The 22,123-nt window shown below is 46.9% G+C and overlaps 1 protein-coding gene across 3 annotated transcripts; it reads left to right on the top strand.

Moving 5' to 3' along the window:
- Window positions 1-303: 303 nt before the first annotated feature.
- LINGO4 (leucine rich repeat and Ig domain containing 4) lies at window positions 304-18,108 on the top strand. 3 transcript variants are annotated; one of them, XM_061605806.1, is made up of 5 exons: window positions 304-389; window positions 1,831-1,925; window positions 8,388-8,519; window positions 10,199-10,296; window positions 13,883-18,108. In XM_061605806.1, the coding sequence occupies exon 5, from the start codon at window positions 13,895-13,897 to the stop codon at window positions 15,668-15,670; it is 1,776 nt and encodes a 591-aa protein (XP_061461790.1). In that variant the 5' UTR covers window positions 304-389; window positions 1,831-1,925; window positions 8,388-8,519; window positions 10,199-10,296; window positions 13,883-13,894; the 3' UTR covers window positions 15,671-18,108. The 3 variants fall into 3 exon arrangements, with proteins under 3 accessions (XP_061461790.1, XP_061461789.1, XP_061461792.1); XM_061605805.1 differs by lacking the exon at window positions 10,199-10,296; XM_061605808.1 differs by lacking the exons at window positions 1,831-1,925; window positions 10,199-10,296.
- Window positions 18,109-22,123: the final 4,015 nt, after the last annotated feature.

Here is a 22,123-nt window from a genome sequence, read left to right as displayed (position 1 = left end):
GTGGCCTTGGGAGGGGGAACTGAGAGTCCCGAGGGCCAGACAGAGGGGTCTGGAGGGCCGTATTTGGCCCCCAGCCTAGATTCCTCACCCCCCTGCCTTAGCTACCAAAATCCACTTGCTCCTTTTCTCTTTGCTGGGCTGAATGTCGGCTGCTTCGTTCTGCAATTATGATAAATCTGTTTCGGCTGTGTCTGCGCTGAGTCTTTAGGAAAGCAGAAAAAACTCGGGGATGGAACGTTCCCTTGGCAAAGTGACATCCACGTGGCTGGCAGAGAGCGAGAGAAGGAGGGAGGGAGGCAGAAAGGGGACGACTAGCATTCGGCATCGTTTGGAGGAGCTCTGTCACCGGAACGAGCAAGAAGACGCTTTCTGTCTCCGGCACACTTCAGGTAAGCTGCCTGTTCTCTTCTGTTGAGAAAACACCCTCTCCCCCCCTCAAAAATGTGTAAGAAACAAGGGCGCATTGATCCATTCCAGTGACGCCTCTCCCTAGGAGGTAAAGGGCAATGTGCATTTGAACCTTATTTTATTTCCCAGAGCTCAATGAGGGCATTAGGACGACAGAGGTCTGCAAAATTGTTAACTGGATATTACTTGTCTTAGCTTTGTGGTGGAGTCTGTGCTCTGCACACAGAAGGTCCCGGGTCCTGTGCAGAAGGTCCCAGCTTCCCCCCCATGGATGGGGGGCAACAATTTGGGGGAGATGGTGATGGGGTTTGAGAAGAGCTCGTCTGCTGGGTCAGGCCACGGGGGGCCCGTCTTGTCCAACATCCTGTTCCCACAGTGGCCAGACGGATGCCCCAAAGGGAAGTCTGCAAGCAGGATGGGAGCGCAAGTGCGACTCTCTCCACTTGTGATTCCCAGCAACTGCTGTTCAGAGAGGCATGCTGCCTCTTGACAGAGGAGGCCCCACACAGCCATCGTAGCCAGGAGCTGACTTACGGTCTGATCTCTGCCCCATTTGCAGAAATGAGATTGGGGGGAAGCGGGCTTCCTAACTCAAGGGACGGAGCGTGCGCTTTTGCATGTTACACAAAGCCCAGGTTTGGTTCCCGGCCCCTTCAAGGCATATGGGGGGGGGGGGAGATGGCTCTGGTCCATCATCTCCCAAACTTGACAGAGCAACAACAAAGGACCCTGTCCCCAAAGCGCTTCCAGTCAAAGTTTCGATGCCATGGAGACTACGGAGGAAGGTGAATGAAATAAATTGGGGTGGGCAGAGGGAAAGAATGTGCATTTATTTGCACGCTGTCAGTATTTCATTTAAACTCGCTTTTCCTTCTCTTTAAAGAAGCTTGACATTAACATCTCAGCACTGGAAGAATCTATGTTTGCCCTATATATACTTTTTTAATTAAAAAAAAGTTAGAGAGGGATACTTTATTTTTAAGGGAACAGATCCCTACACATTAAGCCACTGTTGCTGTCTTTCAGAGGTGCCCATCGGGACAGGTGGGGCAGAAGGCAAGGCGCCCAACAGTAGATGGAGCCAGAGCCAATGAGAGGCGGAGCCAATTCATTCTAGTTTTGTCTCCACCCTCCTCCTCCTCCCTGCGAAATTCTGCCAGGGCAAAACTGAGATTGAGGAGGAAACTGACAAGCGGTGCCACCCCCTGGACTGGCTCACTGTAAGTCAGAAGGCAGGCAGGTGGAGGCAGGCAAGGGCAGACTGTGCTTGGCAGGGCACTGCCCCATTAGCCCGAATGGCCCAGCCTCCAGCCCACCGGTGTAGTAGGTATCCAAGCCAACACATGCCATCTGAAGGCATCACAGAGCTCTTAGGTTTCCCCCTCATTCATTCATTCATTCATTCATTTTTATTTTGAAAAGGGAACTGCAAATATGATTCTACCAGATTCTGCTGCCAAGACCCAGGTTGCTTCCAATCCTCGTGGGAAGGTTTCCGTGACATTTGGGAGGAGGGGGTGAGTTTGAGCATCAATTTCCTTCTTGCAAATGCTAATGTGCTTTTTTAAAAAAAAAAAAACTTTTTAAAGAGAAATCCAGAGCAGACAACAGTAAATTAAACTTTTTTTCCTCCCCGCACTTACCCCCTCCCACACACACACACGTAAATGTTTCCTGCCAGATCTGAAAATACAAGCAGTGACTTGGAAACTCAGGATTGCATGGACTAGGGAGACATTTCCGCCCCCTTGAGAACAGACTCAGCTAGCAAAACGCCCTGGCTCAGGGTGGGATGAGGTGTGACATTCACAACGGGTAGCAGAAGCAGCTTTGGGGAGGCGGATTTGGAGCGGAACAGCTGTGCGGGTAGGAGAGCTTGACCCCTTTCTCCCCCGCCACTCCTCAGCCTCAAATCACTGTGAATGCTGGAAGCTGCTGCCAGGCTGCCCCATGTGGTGAAACACTGAACTGCAGGGTGCAGCCTTCTCAGTGAAGAATCTTCTGCCCTCAGACTGACTCCACCCACCCAGGCCACCTTTGGGTCCTGCTGTGTAGGAAGGAATATAAAAGGCCTTCCTGTTCTGCTTGAGCCTTGCTCATGAAAAAAGGGCTACTCATGAGTCATAACCCCCCCCCAAAAAACGGCTGTGTTATACCAAGTCACACCAGTGACAGTGGCAGCTAGTGGCTCCACATTGGTGGGGCAATGAAATCCGCTCCGGGTTTTAATCCAAACTTTTGAGGAGCTGCTGAGATGGCTTGGACAGCTCCTTGAAAGTTCAGACTAAAACCCAGAGCGGATTCCATTGCCCACTGATATGGAGCCACTAGCTGCTGTTGACCACTAGGCAATCTAGCCTAATACTGCCTTCACCAGTGTTCTTCAACCTCAGGGCCCCAGTTGCTGTTGGGCTCCATCACCCCTGGCCGTGCCTTCCCCAACCTGTGACCCTCCCGGTGTTGTTGGACTCCAGCTCCCAGCAGCCAGCATGTCCAATGGATGATGGGAGTTGGGGTCCAACAACGCCTGGAGGGCCCCGAGTTGGCTACTCCTGCCGTATTTGAACATAAGAAGCTCCCTTTTATATTTAATGCATGTCTGTCCCACTCTTTGTCCCAGAGGAGCCTAGAGGTGGCAAACCATTGCTCCATCTAGTCAAACCATTGTTGCATCCTGGCCCGTATTATCTGTCCAGGACTTTGGTCAGAGAGACACCTTTCCTGTCACATTCCCACTGATCCTTTCAACTGGAGATGCCATTGGAGATTGAACCTAGGGCCTTCTGCATGCAGAGCAGATGCTCTCCACCCCTGAGCGCTGGCTCTTCCTCCAACATAGATTCCTGGGATTTCCCAAGAGCTGTTACCGTCCCCTCCACCCACGGCTTAATGACTGTCATTCACCAGATGCTGGGATATTTGAAGGAACCCCTGCTGTATTCAGGGGTGTAGTGGTGCAGGATCTCGGGGTCTTAGACCCTTTACTTTTTTGGGAGCAGGGTCCCTACATCTCCGGCATCCTGTGAGCCAATCAGCATGGAAGGGGAGTGTGTTAGCCACTGAGAAGAGTCTTCTAACATGCTTCCTTGTCCTCTCCTGCTGATTGTAGCCAATCAGAGGAAACAGAGGTGAGTCAGCCACTGAGAAAACTCTTCTCGTAGCTAACACTCTAATACACTCCCCTTTCATGCTGATTGGCTCCTAAGGACGTTGTGGGAGAAGTTGCATGTAAGGAAGGACTGAGGAGTGTGGAGATGACAACGGATAGCAAGCCAGTGAGTGAGGGGGACTGGCTGTGAGGGGATGTGGCACGACTGTCATGAAGGGACCCTGCCCTGCTGGAGTTATCACTATGCTACTGGCTGAAGTGCTCCAAAAGGGGGTGCAGCCTAGGAGGAGGCGGGAGCCAGCGGCTCAGAAGGCCGCAGTTCACGTCAGTCCTTGTAGGGAGCATGTTGCACTCTAGGAGGTCTCCATGGTGCTGAAACAGGTGGCCTGCCTTGACATTTCCATGGCTTGACCAGTGGGCTCCTTTGAATGTCCAGAATGGGACAGGATGGTTGCACCAAGGTGTGTGTGTGTGTGTGTGTGTGTGTGAGAGAGAGAGAGAGAGAGAGAGAGAGAGAGAGAGATGTTTAACTGATGTATCCACGTGCTCCCATTCATTGGTCAAACACCATGCGATAAGAAATGTGACACTGCCGGATGGCGCATGCACATAGCTTCCTTTGTGGCTTCTTCTCAGCACTCACAATAAAGTATGCTCTCCTTGAGAAGCCAGCGCCAAAGGAATCTTGATAATATCATATCATATCATATCATATCATATCATATCATATCATATAGAGTGACTCCTCTGTGAGGAAAGGTTGCAGTTCTAGGGGCCCTTTGGTTTAGAGTGCCAGAGAGGCGACCGGACAGAAGTGTACAAAATTATGCATGGCATGGAAAGAGTTGGATAGAGAGAAGTATTTCTCCCTCTTGCGTAACCCTAGAACCCATGGGAGATCCAACGAAGGTGAATGTTGGAAGGTTCAGGACAGACTAAAGGAAGGACTTCTTCAGACAGCGCGGAGTTGCATGATGGGGTTCGCTGGCAGAGGGGGCAGTGATGGCCATCAACTTGGAGGGCTTTTAAAGAGGACTAGACCAATTCATGGAGGACAAGGCTGTCAGTGGCTCCTAGCCACGAGGGCTATGCTCTTCCCCCATAGTTGGAGGTGGCATGCTTCTGAAGACCAGTTTCAGGAAAAGGCAAGAGAGGTGAAATGTTCTTGCAGGCAGGCCTTGCTTGCAGGCTTCCTATTGCGGCATCTGGTTGGCCCCTGTGAGAAGAGGAGGGTAGACGAGATGGGCCTTTGCCCTGATCCAGCAGAGCTCTTCTTAGACTCTTATGCTCTTAGGTACAAGCACATCAACTTTCCCTCTCTTTTTTTTTGCAAGTGCTCTGTCGGTGCATGCACATGTGCCGTGTCAAGGTTTGCCAATGAACTGAAGGAGCCACAAGCCGTGCCAAATGTGTCTCTGTGTGTGCAGTGTGGGGTTTTTTGTTTTTGAAGAAACAATGGGAACTTTTAAAAAATGGAGAATTCTTACAACTAAAGGGAATGTGAGCCCATACCACCTGGAAAGACTAGGAAAACAATGGATTATATTTCACTTTCTACTCAATGTAGGCCCGTTGAAATGAATGAACCTAAGTGAGTGGTGTCCATTAACATCAATGGGTCCAGTCTGAGAAGGGCTAGCGTTGAACACCGGCCCTTGTGCTTCGTGAGAGGCCATGACAAATTTGCTTTGAGTGACTGTGCCTCGTCTCAAAATCCTCTTTCCTCAGTGAGGTCTAGAACCCTGCGAGCAGTAGTGTAGTGGCATATTCAGAAGTGTAGGGGTCCTTCGTAACAGTCACAGCCACGCCCCCTTCTAAAATTATACAGCTTTCTAAGATTATAGAATAATCTGGCCAGGCTTGAATACTGATTTAGAAGACTCTTCTCAGTGGTTAACACGCTCCTCTTTCACGCTGATTGGCTCATAGGATACTGGAGACATAGGGACCCTGCTGGGATCTGGCTCCCAAAAAAGTAACAGAACTTAAGACCCCCTGAGACACTGGGCGACTACACCCCTGCCTGCGAGTTCTTGCCAAAACATCCCTGATTGCCAAAACATCCTCCCTGATTAACACCGGGAAGTGCATTCCAGGTTCCATTTCAGAAATGAGAACAGCTAATTTGCAACCCCCAGATCCAGGGAGAACTTCTCTTTCATTGGACACAAATCCATGCATCTCCCTGCAGTCCCGTTTTAAGTTCTGCACCTTGCAAACACTCTGCGCTTTGCTGGTGCAGGACAGCGGCCCGGCCACAGAGAGGCCATCAAGAGATTGGTTTGGACAGAAAGTCTCTGTTCCAAGCTGCCTTGTTCCTTTTGTCTCTGGCCTTCCTGTGATCCCATTAGTCTGATTAAATTTCCCCATTAGGATCCACGGCCAGCGTCACACCGCTCGCTCCTCTCAGGCAGGAGGCGCTGCGCTCAGGGGGAGACCTTGCCCTGCACTTTCAGAACCAAGGCACTTTGGGCACGTGCTTTGCCTCTGCGGCCTCCGCTTAAAGCGTGAGGCTAATTTTGTGGCATCTTCAAGGATTAACAGGTTTATCACGGCCTGAGCTTTTGTGGACTAGAGTCCACGTCAGGCCGGGGAAGTCGGTGCAAGTTCACGAAATCTTTTGCTTTGATAGGCAAGCCTTGAGGATGTCGTGCAAGACTCTCTTGTCGCTCATAAGTTCCTTTGTCATCCTTACAACAGTCCGACCACTGGTCCATCTAGTTCAGTGTCGCCTGCACTGACTAGCAGCGCTTCGCCAGGGTTTCAGCAAGAGTAACTTTCCCTGGAGATGCCGGGGATTGAACCCGGGACCGTCCATGTGCAAGGCAGAGGCTCTGCCGCTGAACTACGGCTCTTCCCAAAACAATCTAGTAAAGAAGGCCTGTGAACAAGTGTTTTATTATTATTATTATTATTATTATTATTATTATTATTATTATTATTATTATTATTATTATTATTATTATTATTATTATTGCAGATCCAAAGAAGCTAAATGTTTAGAAGATTGAGGGGAGGCAGGATGCTTCCAAATACCAGCTGACTAGGGACAGAGGAGAGATTTGATTCAGTTTGCATTTAAAGAGCCACAGGAGGGGAGAGGGCTCTTGCGCTCAGGTCTTGCTTGTGGCATCCGGTTGGCCACTGTGAGGACAGGATTCTGGGCTAGAAGGGTCCCCTTCGGCCTGCAGGCCTCTTCTTATGTCCTTATTGGGAAGGCTGAAAGTGACTTGCCTATGGCTACCTAGTGCTTTTGGGGTTGAGGTCAGGGGCATGGTCATCGAGGGTCTCGGGAGGTCTTAGACCCCTTACTTTTTTGGGAGCAGGGTCCCAGCGGATCCCTATGTCTCCGGCATCCCATGAGACAGTCGGCATGAAAAAGGTCTGTGTTAGCCACTGAGAAGAGTCTTCTAACATGCTTCCTTGTCCTTTCCTGCTGATTGGAGGCAATCAGAGTGGAAGGAGTTGAGTCGGCCACTGAGAAGACTCTTCTCAGCAGCTAACACCCTCCACTTTCATGCTTATTGCCTTCTAGGGATATCTGTTGTTGTGGGAGGAGGCATTAAAAAGGATCTCATTCTCAACCCAGCAGCAAAATAAGAGGGGGCGTGGTTGTGACTAACATAAAAGGAGCCTGCACTTCTGAATTTGCCGCTATACTACTGATTGCGTTCCCCTCCGGAGCCTTCCCAGTCTGTCCCACAGTCCTTTAGCCACAATGGCCTGCCAGCTTTCAAGCGGACTCAAGATTTATACCAGCAGCTGACGAAAGTAGGAGACAAGTCAGTTGTATGCCGTTCTCCAGCCGCAGAGGGAAGGGCAGCATTAAGAACTGCTGTGCGTCATCACGGCTCTTCTCTTGCAGCCTTGGTAATCCAGGGGAGAAGACGCCTTTGCCCATTCCAAATGTCTGTGTCATATTACGGCCCGCCCTTCACCAACCCCCCCGTGCATGTCTCTCTCGCTTTCTAAATCATTGTTGCCTTTTGATCCCTCTGTTTTAATGCATCCACTGGAGTTGTGCCAAGGGGACACTTAGAAGAAATTGTGTTCCTTTAGCCTGGCACAGAGAGAGAACCAGCGGTGTCCAGGTTGGTCAGGAACGGCCTTTGCAAGGGAGAATGTGATGTCCTCAAGCAGGGATGGAAGGGTCTGTCCATTTCGGTTGTCTCCGCTTCTCATATTTCCCGTCATAAATTCGGTTCTCCACATTTCTGCGGCAATTAAAAAAAAAAAACTCTTCAGCAGTTTAGTGCAAATGTTCTAAGGAAGCAGGTTAGTATGCAGTTTTGACTAGCGTACACACTTTTGCAAGCCATGCCTCTGAATATAATGCTTTTTTGTACGTTCTTTCCGTATTACCTTTTGCACATTTTCTCCTGCTCGATGCACTTTTGTAAACATTGGTTGGAGAACTGCATTGCAGGATTCAGAGAACTGCAAATTTCAGCGTAAGCAGCTGTGTTCCTGTTTAAAACAGCCCTTTTTTTCAGAACCATGAGGACTAGAACCTTGCTTTATTTCTAGTGCAAGGACTGTAGGTCCCTCAAATGCAGGAAAGGCCACAGGTCAGTGGTAGAGTACCCACTTTCCATTCAGATGGTCCCAGGTTCAATCCCCAAAGGCATCTCAGGTAGGACTGGGAGAGTCCTCCCTGCCTGAAACGCTGGAGAGCTGCTGCCAGTCAGTGTAGACAATATTGAGCCAGATGGACCAATGGTACAACTTGGTATAAGGCAGCTTCCTGTCTTCCTAAGGGCCTGGCTGCATTCTGGCCTTCAGATTCTGAGCAGAGTGAGAATTATTCTTCCCAAAGAGACTTGGATATATTTTTTAAAATATATATGTTGTTGTTCTTCTCTTTCTGCAGCAGTCAAGCAACAATGTTGATGACGGAAAAACTGACCAGCGGGATCTGCTGAAGCAGAAAGGCGTCAGGGCTAGCATTTGTGGGGTGCTCGCATCACCTGATTCTGCACAGCCGCATCTGTCATGATCATAGGTCAGTATGTTGCCTTCTGGGGAAATAATGCCAAATTTCACCTTCCCCACATGTGAAACACACTTTGCTGAACAGATAACTGGTTCAGAGAGAGACTGGTTTAGTCCTATAGTTTTCACAAAGTGCAAATTGGATAAATTCATCTTTCAATGTGAACTGAATTGAGTTTCTTGCCAATCCCTTACCTCAGGCTGTTCCTGGGGTGTGTGTATGTTGGGGATGCGGGGAGGAGAAATTTGGTTCAGATTGCATTCAAGGGCAAAATGATCAAATCTGAACTTTCCAAAACAGCACAACAACGGGAGCGTAGCCGTCCTTCAGAATGCACACATCTCCAAATTTTGCAGTCCACTTCTCCAACCAAAGTGTTTGCAACAATACACATCTATTAGGGGAAAGCATGCATGAAAAGGGACGGTGACCATTTGCAAACAAAATGGCACTATGTTAGGAGAAATGGCTCACAAAAAACGTGAACGTGACTCCAAGCGAAATACAACAAATGTGTTTATCAGGAGACGTGCACTGCAGAATGCTGATGAATTTTCATGAGGGTTTGCTGCAGAAATGTAGAGAACTGGATTTCAGAGAGGAAGAACGAGCCACAGAGAGAACCCAAAGGGTCAGACCCTTCCATCCCTGGTGTACATACAGCTTTAAGAGAACCAGCAAGTTAAGTTTTTTCTTCTCTCTTTCCCCATGGTGGGTGTCCTCCCTCTCTCCCTCCCTTTCTCGGCACAGGCCTCCGGGGCTGAGGCGATGTGCTACGTGGCTCCTCGGAAGCTTGTGTACTCCATATCTTGTCCGGTTGTCGCGATTGGCTCCTAGAGATGTCTGTTGTTTTAGGAGAAGGTGTTAGCAAGGATCTCATTCTTAACCCAGGAGCAAAAAGGGGTGTGTGTGGCTGTGACTATCACAAAGGGACCCTTGCCCTTCTGAAATTGCTACTGCGCTACTGCCCACAGGCAGGACCTGAGCTCAACAGAAACTCTCCCCACTTGCAGTTCTCAGCAGATGGTATTACTCAGAGGCTTACTGCCTCCAACAGTGTTGGTAGAACCGAGCCTTCGTGGCAAGTAGCCACTGATAGCCTTCTCCTCCATGAATTTGTCTCATCCTGTTTTATATTGTATTTTATTGTATTGATGTACGTCGCCTAGAGTGGCCGTTAATTCGGCCAGATAGGCGACTCATAAATAAAATTTTATTATTATTATTATTATCATTATTATCCTCTTTGAAAGCCGTCCAAGCTGGTGGCCCGCACTGCCTCTGGTGGGGAGCGGATTCCATAGTTTCAGTCTGCACTGGGGGAAGAAGTTCTTCCTTGTGCCGGTCTTGAATCTTCTACCGGTCAGCTCCATAGGATGCCCCTGAGTTCTAGTATTATGAGAGGGGGAGAAAAAGGTTTCTGCTATCCACCCTCTCCACATCTGGAAAGCCACATCGCTGGCTTAAAGTCTCAGCCTCCCATGTTGACTTTGGGTGGTGGTGGTGGTTGAAAGGCATGGGGAATTTGCAATTGCAGATCAGAATTGGTTACAGCCTTGATGCTCCGTCAAAGGTTTAAATGTGTCCCTTGAGCGAAATGCCACCTTTAATGAGGATGTAATTATATAAAATGATGATTCATCACCAATTAGGTTCCACCCGCAGTAAGACTTTTTTTTTTCTAAAAGGCGGAGAAAAATAGTATAAACAGAAATCTGGTGAGTTTAGATGACTAAACTTAAGGAGTCGGGCCCTTCCGAAGCTTGTTTCTCCGGCACAACTTTGTGTAAGTAAAATTACATCCTCCCTCCCCCCCAAAAAAAAATAGTTTCTTTATAAAGGGCTTGCAAAGAGGCTTTGAGTCTGAATAAGGGTTGGGGGAGAAATTTGATTCAGTTTGCTTTAATGCAAACCTTCCTCGTTCACCGTTCCCAAAACAATACACAAACCCAAAGTCTTTGAAATTCACACTAAAATTCACACTAAAATTTACAATGCTTTCACAAAGGCATGTGCACACAAATATGTATATCAGGGGAACGAGCGCCTTAAAAGACATATATGTAGTAGCTAAAATAACATTCCAAAATGTATGTGTTATGGGAAAGTGCATTGAAATGCATATGCATAATAGCAAAAATAATATTCAAAAATACATATATTAGGAGGCAGAGTGCACATATACAGCAGCAAAAGTAACATTACAATGCATTGTATTAGAGGACATTGCTTGAAAAAAATGTCTATTAGGCAAAAGCACAGAACAAAATGTGTATATTTGTAGAAATGGGCACTAAAATGCTGGCAAATCTTTGGGAAGATTTGAGAAACAAAAGCAGAAACCGACGCAGAAATCTGCTGAACTGAACATAAGACTGAAAAAATGAAAAGTCTGTCCTTAGCTTCAAGGGTGATGGAGAGAGAAGGCAGTACCTCCATTTCCCAGTTGATAGGGAAAAACAGAAGGGAGTAGAAGAAGAGGAAGGCCAAGCAAGAGATGGATTGATTCCATAAAGGAAGCCACAGACCTGAACTTACAAGATCTGAACAGTTCATGACAGATGCTGTTGGAGGTCGCCAATTCATGGGGTTGCCATAGGTCATAATCACCTTGAACGCACATAACACACACACACACCCCACTATCTTTTATAAATGTGATCTCTTTAACAAATGGTTGTATTAGTACATACACTGGTAAGAAATTCTAGTTTTCTAAATTAAAAGGAATGATTGGTCATGTAAAAAGGTTTACTTCTGAATCCTGGGGCTAATGCATGTTTTTGTAAGAAGCCCTGCTAGCTTTAAATGAGCACTTTAATAATTTAGGTTGTAGCTAATGTTAGTCCTACTCAGAGTAGACCCACTGAAGTTATTCACCATGACTAACTTAGGTCCATTAATTTCACTGGGTCTACTCTGAATAGCCAAACAAGAGATGGGTTGATTCCATAAAGGAAGCCACAGATCTGAACTTAGAAGATCTGAACAGGATGGGTCAGGACAGATGCTCTTGGAGGTCGCTGATTCATAGGATCGCCAGAAGTCGTATTCGAAGGCACATAACAACAACAGGGATGGAGAGATCTGTCCATTTCAGTTCTCCCCATTTCTCCTTTTTTCCAGTCTTAAATCCATTTCTCCACATTTCTGCAGCAATTTGCACATTTTTTAAACACAAAATCCTCATGAAAATTCTCCAGCATCTTAGTGCATATTTCTCCTAATAAAAACATTTTGTAGGCAGTTTTGAGTAATGTGCACATTTTTGTAAGCCATTTCTCATCGAATAATACATATATATTCATTTTATGTACACTTTCCTCTAATATATGTACTTTTGAAAACATTGTTTGGTTGGCAAACTGCATCGCAAAATTCGCTATTTCCCCCAAACAGGGTTCTTTTAGTTTCTTTCTTAAATTTATATGCCACCCTTCCTTCTAGAAGGAGCCCAGGGTAGCAAACAAATGACAAAACACTAAAAACATTTATAGTATATCTTAAAAATGAAACTTTTTTTAAAAAAAAACAAAAACCTTTTTCTTTTATTTTCTTATATTTATATCCCACGTTTCTTCAGGGATGGAACCCCAGGTGGTCAAACACATCTCAAATGTATTTACAGGGTTACCTTTTTTTAATCCCACTCTTTTAATCCCCCATTTTGTTCTCACAACAACCCTGTGAGGTAGGTTAGACTGAGGGATGGCAGCTGGCCCAAGTCATCCAGTGAGAGGTTTGAGGCTGAGCAGCGATTTCAACCCAGATCTCCTGGTCCGCCCATCAGCTACTGTGTTGAGTTCAAGGTTATGGTTTTGGTGTACAAAGCCCTATACAACTTGGGACCCAGATACCTGAAAAATCGTCTTACCCCTTGTATACCCAGTCGATCACTACGCTCTGCAGGTGAGGGCCTCCTGCAGATATCAGCTTATCAGGAGGTCTGTTCTGCACAACACAGGAAGTGGACCTTTAGTGTTGTGGCAGCAACCCTTTGGAATTCCCTCCCCTTCCATATTAAACAGGCACCGTCTCTGTTATCTTTTCGACACCTACTGAAGACCTTCCTCTTTCAATAAGCCTTTTAAGGAGATACCTTAACCCAGTCTGTGTCTGCGCTGGAATTGCTTTTAAAGATGTTTTTAAAGTTTTTTTTTAAAAAATATGTTTTGTTTTAATATGTTTTAAAGTCTTGTTTTTAAGATGTTTTAAAGTGCTTTTAGTGTTTTTGTTTGCTGAGCTTCTGGAAGGAAGGGTGGGATATAAATAAAATAATTCCAACCACGACACCACCACTGGCTTTCCGAGAGGGAATCTGTGGATATTGTGGTCAGTCTTAATCCACACACCATCAACATCTCTCTCTCTCACACACACACACACACACACTTCCTGTCTCACACACATAGAGGGGCAGGGCCATAGCTCAGTGGCAGCGCATCTGCTGGTGCGCATGGAGCAGCTCCCAGTTTCAGTCCTGACCATCATCTCCAGGTAGGGCTGGGAGACACTCTTGCCTGAAACCCTGGGGAGCCACTGCTGCCAGTCAGTGTAAGCGATGCTGAGCAAAATGGACCAATGGTCTGACTCAGTGTAGGGCAGTTTTCTATATATCTCAAACGGGTGGGGGAGAAATTGGATTCCGCTTGCATTTAAAGGCAGATCTATCAAATTCACATCCTCCGAAACGATTTGAGAGCCGAGCCACCCTTCGAAATTCACACTTATCCGAACGTTGTGATGCAGTCCTCGAACCAAATAATGTTTTAAAAAATGCATACTAGGTCCTAATAATAATAGGAAAAAGTGCATAAAAATAAATGTTAGTTAAAATAAAACACAAATGTGCATTATATTAGGAAAACTTGCTTGCAACAAATGTGTGCCTTAGTCAAAACTACACACAAGGATTGTGTTTATTAAGAGAAATTTGCGCTAAAATGCGGAAGAGTTTTCATGAGGATTTTTTAATATATAAAATAAAGAAATTGGAAATGGCTGCGGAAATGTAGAGAACTGAATTTAAGATTGGAACCGAAATGGACAGATCCTTTCATCCTAATCTCAAATGGCATTCTGAGAGAGATGCGTTGTGGCAAAGTTGGGCACGGCTGTAGCAGGTAAGTGAATCCTCCATGTTCGTAAGCAGTTTACCCCTAATTACCTGATGCTGGTGGGGGAACAGCAACAAGAGGTGATGTCAGGCCTCCTGAAATCTACCAACATTAACCAAAGGGAAACATCCCTGTTCTCCTACTGGAGAAGAAGGCATTTTCTTTGTCGCAACACCCAATCATCACATGATCTGGGAGTTTTGCCTTCCCTGTTCTCAGTTCCGTCTCTCTAACTTCTCTTGTTGTTATTTGCAGAAACTCAGTGAGATGGCGGCTTCCCCCTGGACAAACTGGGGCCCCTTCTTGCTGGTTCTCATTCCGGCAGCCCTCTTGACAGGATTCAGGCACAGCTGCCCTTCGCAATGCAACTGCTTCTCCCAAGATAAGACTGTCTTCTGCAACGGGCGGAACCTGACGACCGTGCCAGGCAGGATCCCTCCAGATTCTGAGCTCCTGGACTTGAGCCAAAACCTCCTCCGCACTTTGCACCAAGGCATGTTCTCCCGCCTGCAGGCCCTGAAAGAGCTGGACCTGAGCTATAACATCCTCTCCAACATCGAACCCGGCGCCTTCAATAGTCTGAAGAGGCTGATGACCCTCTGGCTGACGGGCAACAAGATGAAGATGGTTCCGCCTGGCCTCTTCACGGGGCTGCCCAACCTCGCCGTCCTTGACATTAGCGAAAATGAGATTGTCCTCTTCCTGGACCATTCCTTCAAGGACCTATCCAGTCTCCGGAAATTGGAGGCGGGGGATAACCACTTGATCTTTGTTTCGAGCCGAGCTTTCGGAGGCCTCCGGAGTCTGCGGCAGCTCACCCTGGAGAAGTGCAACTTGACTGGCATCCCGACAGAAGCCCTCTCCAACCTCCACCACCTCGTGGAGCTCAGGCTCAAGGTCCTGAACATCAGCGTCGTCCCTGACCACTCCTTCAGGAAGTTGCATCACCTGAAGATTCTGGAGATCCACCGGTGGCCTTTCCTGACAGTGCTGGGGCCTCAGAGCCTCTCTGGCTTGAACATTACCTCCTTGTCGATCACAATGTGCAGCCTCCGGGATGTCCCTTATAAAGCCATCAAGCATTTGGCTTATCTCCATTCCCTCGACCTTTCTTACAACCCAATCTCCGTGATTCGTGGGCAGAAGCTGGCTGAACTCTCCCGCCTTCAGGAGTTCCACCTCACGGGTGGGCGGCTAGCCACAGTACAAGGCAATGCTTTCCAAGGCCTCCTCCACTTCCGTGTCCTCAACGTCTCAGGCAACGACTTGCGAACCCTTGAAGAAGGCATCTTCCACTCGGTGGGGAACCTGGAGGTCCTCAGGTTGGACAGGAACCCCTTGGGTTGCGATTGCCGCCTTCTCTGGATCATCCGGAGGCAGCGGAGGTTGAACTTTGAGGCACAGCAGCCTGTTTGCACTACCAACTCGACAAGCGAAGGGAAGGTCTTCCGTAAACTTTCTGATGTCCTGCCAGAGCACTTCACCTGTAGGAAGCCTATAATCGAGGGCAAGACTCCTCAGAGAGAGAGCATTGTAGAAGGTGCCCAGGTGATGTTGACTTGCAAAGGTGATGGGAATCCGCCACCCACCATTTCCTGGCTGTCCCCTCATAACATTTCCTTGGACGCCAGCCGCAAGGGTCGGATCACAGTCCTTTCCAATGGCACGCTGAAGATCCAGTACGTGTTTCTTCAAGATAGTGGGGCATACCGCTGCGTTGCGAGCAATGTAGCAGGGAACGACACCGTGTTGGTCTATCTGCATGTCCTCAATGACTCCTCCCTTTGGAACAATGCCAGCTCCCTCAACGCCTCGAGAGCTTCCCACCCATTCTTTGTTGATGTTGGCACCTTGGCGGGGATCCTGGCCATTGGGATAGTGCCCTTCCTGTGCTCTGTCACCGTCTGCTTTGTCTTCATCTCCCTCTGGAGTAAGGGCAGAGGGAATGTCAAGCACCATGTGATCAGCTCTGTGCCACGCTATTCCCGAGGCTACAAGGCCGTATCTAGCAGACCCAGGACAGGAGCAGAAAAGCCCAGATGAACTATCCAATTGGCTTCTCTCTGGAACTGAAGAAGGTCACCATTGTTTTCTTCAAATGCCAGCACTTACAGGCCAAGGGACATCTTAATTTTTCACATTTCCACTAGGGATGGGTGATGAATTCGATTCAGTTTGAATTTAAAGTCGACTATCAAATTTGCAGTTTTGAAAACAATATGAGAACCGAAACACAGCCATCCTTCGAACTTTGCACTTATTTGAATTTTGCAATACAGTTCTCCAAGCAACCAATGTTTACAAAAATGCATATATCTAGAGAAAGTCTGCATAAAAACGAGCATATTGGTGAAAATAACATACAAAAATGCATTACATTGGGAGAAATTGTTTGGGAAAATGTGCAGATGAGTCAAAACTGAATACAGTAATACCTCAGTTAACAAATCCTCCAGGAAAGAAGCTCCTTTTAACAAAGTTTTTTTGGGGTGTGCGGGGGAGCGTATGCTCTGACATAGTCAGAAAGTGGCTCCTTGTCTAGGGGAGTGCAGCTGCTGCAGGCAGCTGTCTCACGCATGGCTGGAATGGCGCTCCTTGCCAAGTGATGCAGGCGCCTCCGCAGTAAATAGTGCTTTGGGTGCCCTGGAAGCACTGTTTACTGCAGACTTGTCTGCTCGAGTGTAGGGGAGGGTGGCAGAGAGAGAGAGATCAAGCACAGGGTGGTGGTGCTCCTTGCCTGCTCAAAGGTACGAAGCCTTCAAGTGGTCTGTATGCAAGGCTCACCTGACCTGGTTGTTTCATTTCAGACATGCGTATTGTTAGTTTTGAATAAAAAGTTTGCTGAAATACGTTGAACTGCTCTTCTTTTTGGTGATGTAAGAACCTATCCCTTTTCTTTCCATGTTACTCTTCCCTCTGGTACCAAAATTTCTGTTAAAGAAATAATGCCCAGGCATGCATCTATTTCGTTAACTGAGGTATTACTGTACAAATATGTGTTCAGAAGGAGGAATTCGCGCTGGAATGCTGAAGAACTTTCATGAGGATTTTTTTTAAGCAAATTGCTGCAGAAATGTGGAGAAACGAATTGAAGATTTTAAAAATGAGAAACAGAGAGAACCAAAACTGACACAGCCTTCCATCTCTAGTTTCCACTGGACTTCTCGTGCTTCACAGGCCCTACGCAGTATGTGTGCCGTTTGCCAAAGGAGCATGGACTGTTTTCCTCCATGCCCAGAGGAGCTTCAGGCTACATCCGACCCAACCATTTAAAGCACTGTGATACCACATTACACCACCGTGGCTTCCCCCCAAGAATCCTGGGAGCTGTAGTTTGTTAAGGGTGCTGAAGTTACTGGGAGACCCCCGACTTCCCTCACAGAACTACAGTCCCCAGAGCGCCTTAACCATCGGTCCCTCTTCCCAGGGAACTCTGGGTGCTGCATTGAAATCCATGCACAGGTTTTGAAGTCTTACGAGGCTTCCCGCAAGCAAATCTCGGCAGCCAGAATCTCAGTGGTAACTGGAAAGTGGAGGATTTGAATTCTGAAGGTTGGACTCGGCTCGGTGCTGGAAAACAAGAGGCTTAACATTGGTTGTCATTTGAAAGAGCTCTGAAGCTCTCAGGAACCGGGGCCTGCCTTACGATTCCCTCTACCTGTGCTTGACAATTTCAGATCAGCTATACATTTATTTTCTCTCTCTCTCTTGTCACTTTGAACTCTCGATCCTCTCTGGTTTTGTGTATCGCCACAAGAACTTAGAGGGTTGTTAAGCGAGCATTTCTGAGTTCAGGACTACAGGTTTTGAAAGGTTTTGTTTTTGAAATGAGCTTATGGGAAGCAGCAGAATGGCATGGGGGGTATTTTCAATTTAATGTTGCGGAATTCAAAAAAATCCATGCTGGCTATATTATACGGCCACTCTCATGGCTGTATAATAAATAAACACATTTTTTTTTTAACATGAACCCCTCAGTCCCCGGTGCCTTTTCCTTCAAAGAGAAATGATCCCTGCTGGGTCATTGGCATCGCCCCTGAACATCCTGCTTGCAAAGCCTTAGGACAGCCTTCCTCAACCTGGAGCCTTTCAAACGTTGCCAGACTAAAACACCCATCTGTATCAACCCTGACAATTAGACCTACTGGCTGCTGGGGGCTGAGGTCCAACCAGTGCTTGGAATGAACTAGTTGGGCTGAACAAACTTTACTGAATTCTTCAAAAATCTCAGGACTGCACCTGAAATTATTTCGCATCATTGCTGGGTGAACTGAACATGAATTAAGTTTGCTTTAGGGTCAGACTTTGAACAATTTCTAGTTCCTCGTTATTCTCATATGTGTTTTTTTTTACGCTTTCGACTCTGGGTCTTTAAGCTTCATTGAATCATAGAATAGTCGAGTTGGAAGGGATCTATAAGGCCATCAAGTCCAACCCCCATAGATCATAATTCAAGATCATAATTGTTGGGGAAAATAAATTAACCCATTTGCGTGCGCGTGTGTGTGTGTGTTTCCTTAGTCATCTTTGTTAGAGTTTTGGTATATATGTATTGCAGCAGAGTGCAGAAATAACAGGTCTGTTAAGACTGGTCATTGAAAGACTAAAGAAACTTAAGGCTTATTACTACAAAGAGGTAAAGTCATACACGCTGAAAACAGCCATGTAGCTTCAACTCAGGGAGCCATGACTAACTAACTGAGAACAAAGACAGGAAGAGAAGGGAGGCAGGGAAGGAGCAAAGCCTGCAAAAGCAGCAAACATTTTAGAGAAGGAACCAGCAGAGGGAAGAATATATTTCCTTTCTGCCTATCCCCCCCCCCGCTGGTTCAGGTCCCTTGTAACATGCATTGGTGTTTTACTCCCAACATTCTTAAGTATAGTTTACACTTTAGCCCAGCAAAACATTCTTGGGGTGGGGTGGAATTGTTGAGGACTGTTTGGATGAGCCAGAACTGAACTCTGAGCTAATGTGAGCAGAACTAGTTTCTTTTGTAACAGGGTGGGCATGAACTGGAATAAGTTCCTTTTTGGACAAGTTGAACTTGAACTAGAACGAGTTCCTTTTAAAAATGAACTTTCCAGAGGAAGATGGGAGGAGATGGAGGTGGGTTTAAATGGGGTGAGGTAGAAGCAGACACTTTAACACAAGGGTGACGTTCCTCCTGTCATTTATAATTTGACACACACCCAAAAAAATGTTTTGTAAAGCAACCAATTTAAAATTAAATTAGTAATGGCATTAATCACAGCAATTCTTATTTATTATCCTAGCATTATCCTTTATCGTCCTATACCAGCAGTGAACACATTTTGCGAGGGTGGATCCTTATGTAGTTGGAACAGTTCCACACACACTCAAGAGGAGGGTATCAGGAGGATCAGAGGAACCCCACATTTGTAGAAGTGCCCCCCAAAAACCTTTAGGGGGGAACCACAAATAAGGAAGGTACCCAAAATAGTCCAGTGGTGACTGAGCATGCTCAGTAGCTATGGAATGTTGCAAATTGTTGGAGTGGGGGTGGAAAACCATGGAGGAAGGGGGGATGGAATGGAGTACTCTGAAAGAGGGCATGGCTGGCTGGAGCTCTAAATGGAAGCACCCCACACTGCAACATTTTTTTTGCAGACTCCACCTATTTTCTAGGGATTTTTTCTTTCTTTTAGCAGACACCTTACACAGAGAGAGCCCCCGAGGTGGCTTTAAAAAAAATTGAGAGATGAAAAAAGAAAGAAAAAATTAAACCCCAACCCCACACAACAATTGAAACCAACAACGCAGCATCCTGAACACCTCCAAGGCAACTTCAGCATAAACCCGGCATTGAGCACATCACCCTGATTATTTCTTAGCTATTCCAGAGAGTCTGTGTGTGGGATGATGGAACACAGAGGGTAATAGGACTTAAATAATGTTTTGTAGCAATGGAGAAAATGGAATTTTCACAAGTTCCGTCTGGAGCGGGGGGAGAACAGTAGCTTAAGCATGAAGCTGTAAAGATAAGCTTGTGCCCGTTCCTGGTCTGAACGTTGAATGTGGCATGTGATATTGGGTCACATGTGACATTGGGTAATTGACAGGTGGGTGAGTCTGCCCATCTGTCCAAAAATGGCCCGCGGAGGGTTGAAAAACCTTACCCACCTGCGATCGAAAAAGTCATGACACAAAAGGAAAGTGGATTGAGAGGGAGGAGGAAGTCAGCAAATTTGGGGACAAGCTCTTGGTGGCAATAACTTCGCATGTGCAAATTTGTGGCATGAACCCACACCCCAGGTCCTTTGAGGGGCGTAGCAGCTCTGGGCAGGCAGATGCATCAGTTTCTCACATTTCCCAGGCTTACTTGGTTCTTCACATTTCCATATCAGTTTGTGTTTTAAAACCAAAACAAGGTCCTCGTGAACATGCATAGACATTTTTGTGGAAATTTCTATAATTGTATGCAATTTTCTGCCTCACGGACATATTTTTGCAAAGCCATTTTCCCTAATAGGGTGCATTTTCTTACACTATTTTTATTCACTTGATGAATTTTTGCGCCCCCCCCCCCCAGTACCCTAATATGTGCATTTTTGTACGCATGTTTTGGCTGGAGAACAGCATTGCAAAATTTGGGGAAGTGCAAATTTTGGAGAATAGTTGTTTCGGTTCACATATTCCTTTTGGAAAGTTCAGATTAGGGAGGTTCACCTATAAATATGAATATAAATATGAAATAATATGGAGATATTAATATAAGTAATGGAGAACACCCTTTGGACAGACTTTAAACCCAGGATGATTAGCTTGTTCTCTCAAAACAAGCACATACCCATTTGGTAAAGCTTAGCGACAGATTCATCTCATCCTCCGCTGTTTGTGAGAAAATTCACTCCGAGTCCCCATAGTGATGAGTAATTAAACAGTCTGTGGGTGCCAAAAATTGCAGATCCCACTGACTGGCGGGGTGGGGGGAGAAACCTGTGCTGAGAACATTGCCAACCATTACAGGAACATTGAAAAATGAACTCCAGCCAATGCGTGTCAAAATGCGCTATCGAGGAGGTGGGAGGGAGAGCAGAGGGCCACTTGAGGTTTGAAGAGAAGGCCCTGCACCTCATTTTGCAAGCACACACGTGAAAGCTGAAGCCGTGCTCCCTGATCTTTTTACAGATCAAGCGTGACGCAGGAGCAGGGTTTGGTTTTATTTTTCGGGTGACTCTGCCAGACAGCTGCAGTGCTCCAGCGCCGACAGAAGAGGGCGCCCCCTCAGAACCGATGTTGTTGATGGACTGTGCCTGTTCCCAGAACAGATGAAGGTTGCATGCAGTATCAGTTGGCAAACTGGGAGACAGGCTTTAGATGGCTGCGAGAAAGACAGACGGAAAAGGGGATGAGGGGAAGGCAGGCTTCCTGCTCGAGATGCATAACATTAAAGGGCGGCCTGCAGGCTGAAGCTGATCCCTAATCACTGGCCATCCATCCTCTTCAGCATTGCTTCTTTGGCCTTTTGGCTCAAGCTGTGCTAGGAAAAAAATATATGATCGTCCCATAATGTTGTTGGGCACTCTCTGCCTTTTGGGAAATTCCCAGGGGGCAGCAGGGGTGGAGATCAGCTTCCTTTTGAATGAAAAAAATGAATAATTAAAACATACATCGAAGCCAAAAGCAGATTAAAACACTAATCGACTCCTACATGCCTGGACAGGTGTTCCTGAAGAGAAACGTTTTAAGCAAATTGTATTGTTTTATTGATGTATTTTATATTGTATTTTTATATTTGTGTTTTTTGCAAGCCGCCTTGAAGGCCTCTGGCCGAAAGGTGGGGTATTTCATCATCATCATCATCATCATCATCATAAAAACATCCTATGCATATCAGTCTAGCAGGAAGGGAGACAGCAGGAGACCAAAGGTTAGGTATTAGCCTAGCAATGAGGAGGTCTCCTCTCTAGCTACCCTTTTTAACTCCGTGCAGCCTCAACCCACAAGTTGGAGTTGAACCACATATTCCAACAGTTTGGACCCTGACCTTGGACTGCTCTGATTTTGCTTCTCGCCTGACCCTTTGTTATGGACTCTGCCTATTTGGACCCTCGCCTTGGACTGGCTGTGGATGGTGCTGTGGCTGTTGCCCAGGACAGCACGCAGCCACTCTGTCTGCTTTCTCTCTCTGTCTCTAAAAGGGCAGCTTCCCCACATGGAGACTGTAGCTCAGCTCCTGCCGTTAGCTGGGGAGGCAGGAAGGCAAGCCCTGCTGAAGCACCTGGGTTCTGTCTGCGGGCTTCCTCCATGGGCATCTGGTTAGCCACTGTGGGAACAGGATGTGCTGGACTAGCTGGCTCTCTCCTTGGCCTGATCCAGCAGCCAGGCGCTTAGGGGAGGAATTGCGGTGGAGATCTCTTGCCATTGCACCATCCCTTGAGAGCCTTTCCAGGGGATCTGGTTGGCCACGATAGGGAGGAGGATGGCAGATCAGATCCAGCACAGGCAGGTCCTTGGATCTAGGTGGGCCTCCC

This window comes from Rhineura floridana, chromosome 22, assembly GCF_030035675.1.
Source record: "Rhineura floridana isolate rRhiFlo1 chromosome 22, rRhiFlo1.hap2, whole genome shotgun sequence".
NCBI lineage: Eukaryota > Metazoa > Chordata > Lepidosauria > Squamata > Rhineuridae > Rhineura > Rhineura floridana.
This window is presented reverse-complemented; position numbering and strand designations above follow the sequence as displayed.

What these genes read in the sequence shown, in the direction of transcription:
- LINGO4 (XM_061605808.1), top strand. Translation starts at nt 13,895, where the DNA reads ATGGCGGCTTCCCCCTGGACAAACTGGGGCCCCTTCTTGCTGGTTCTC.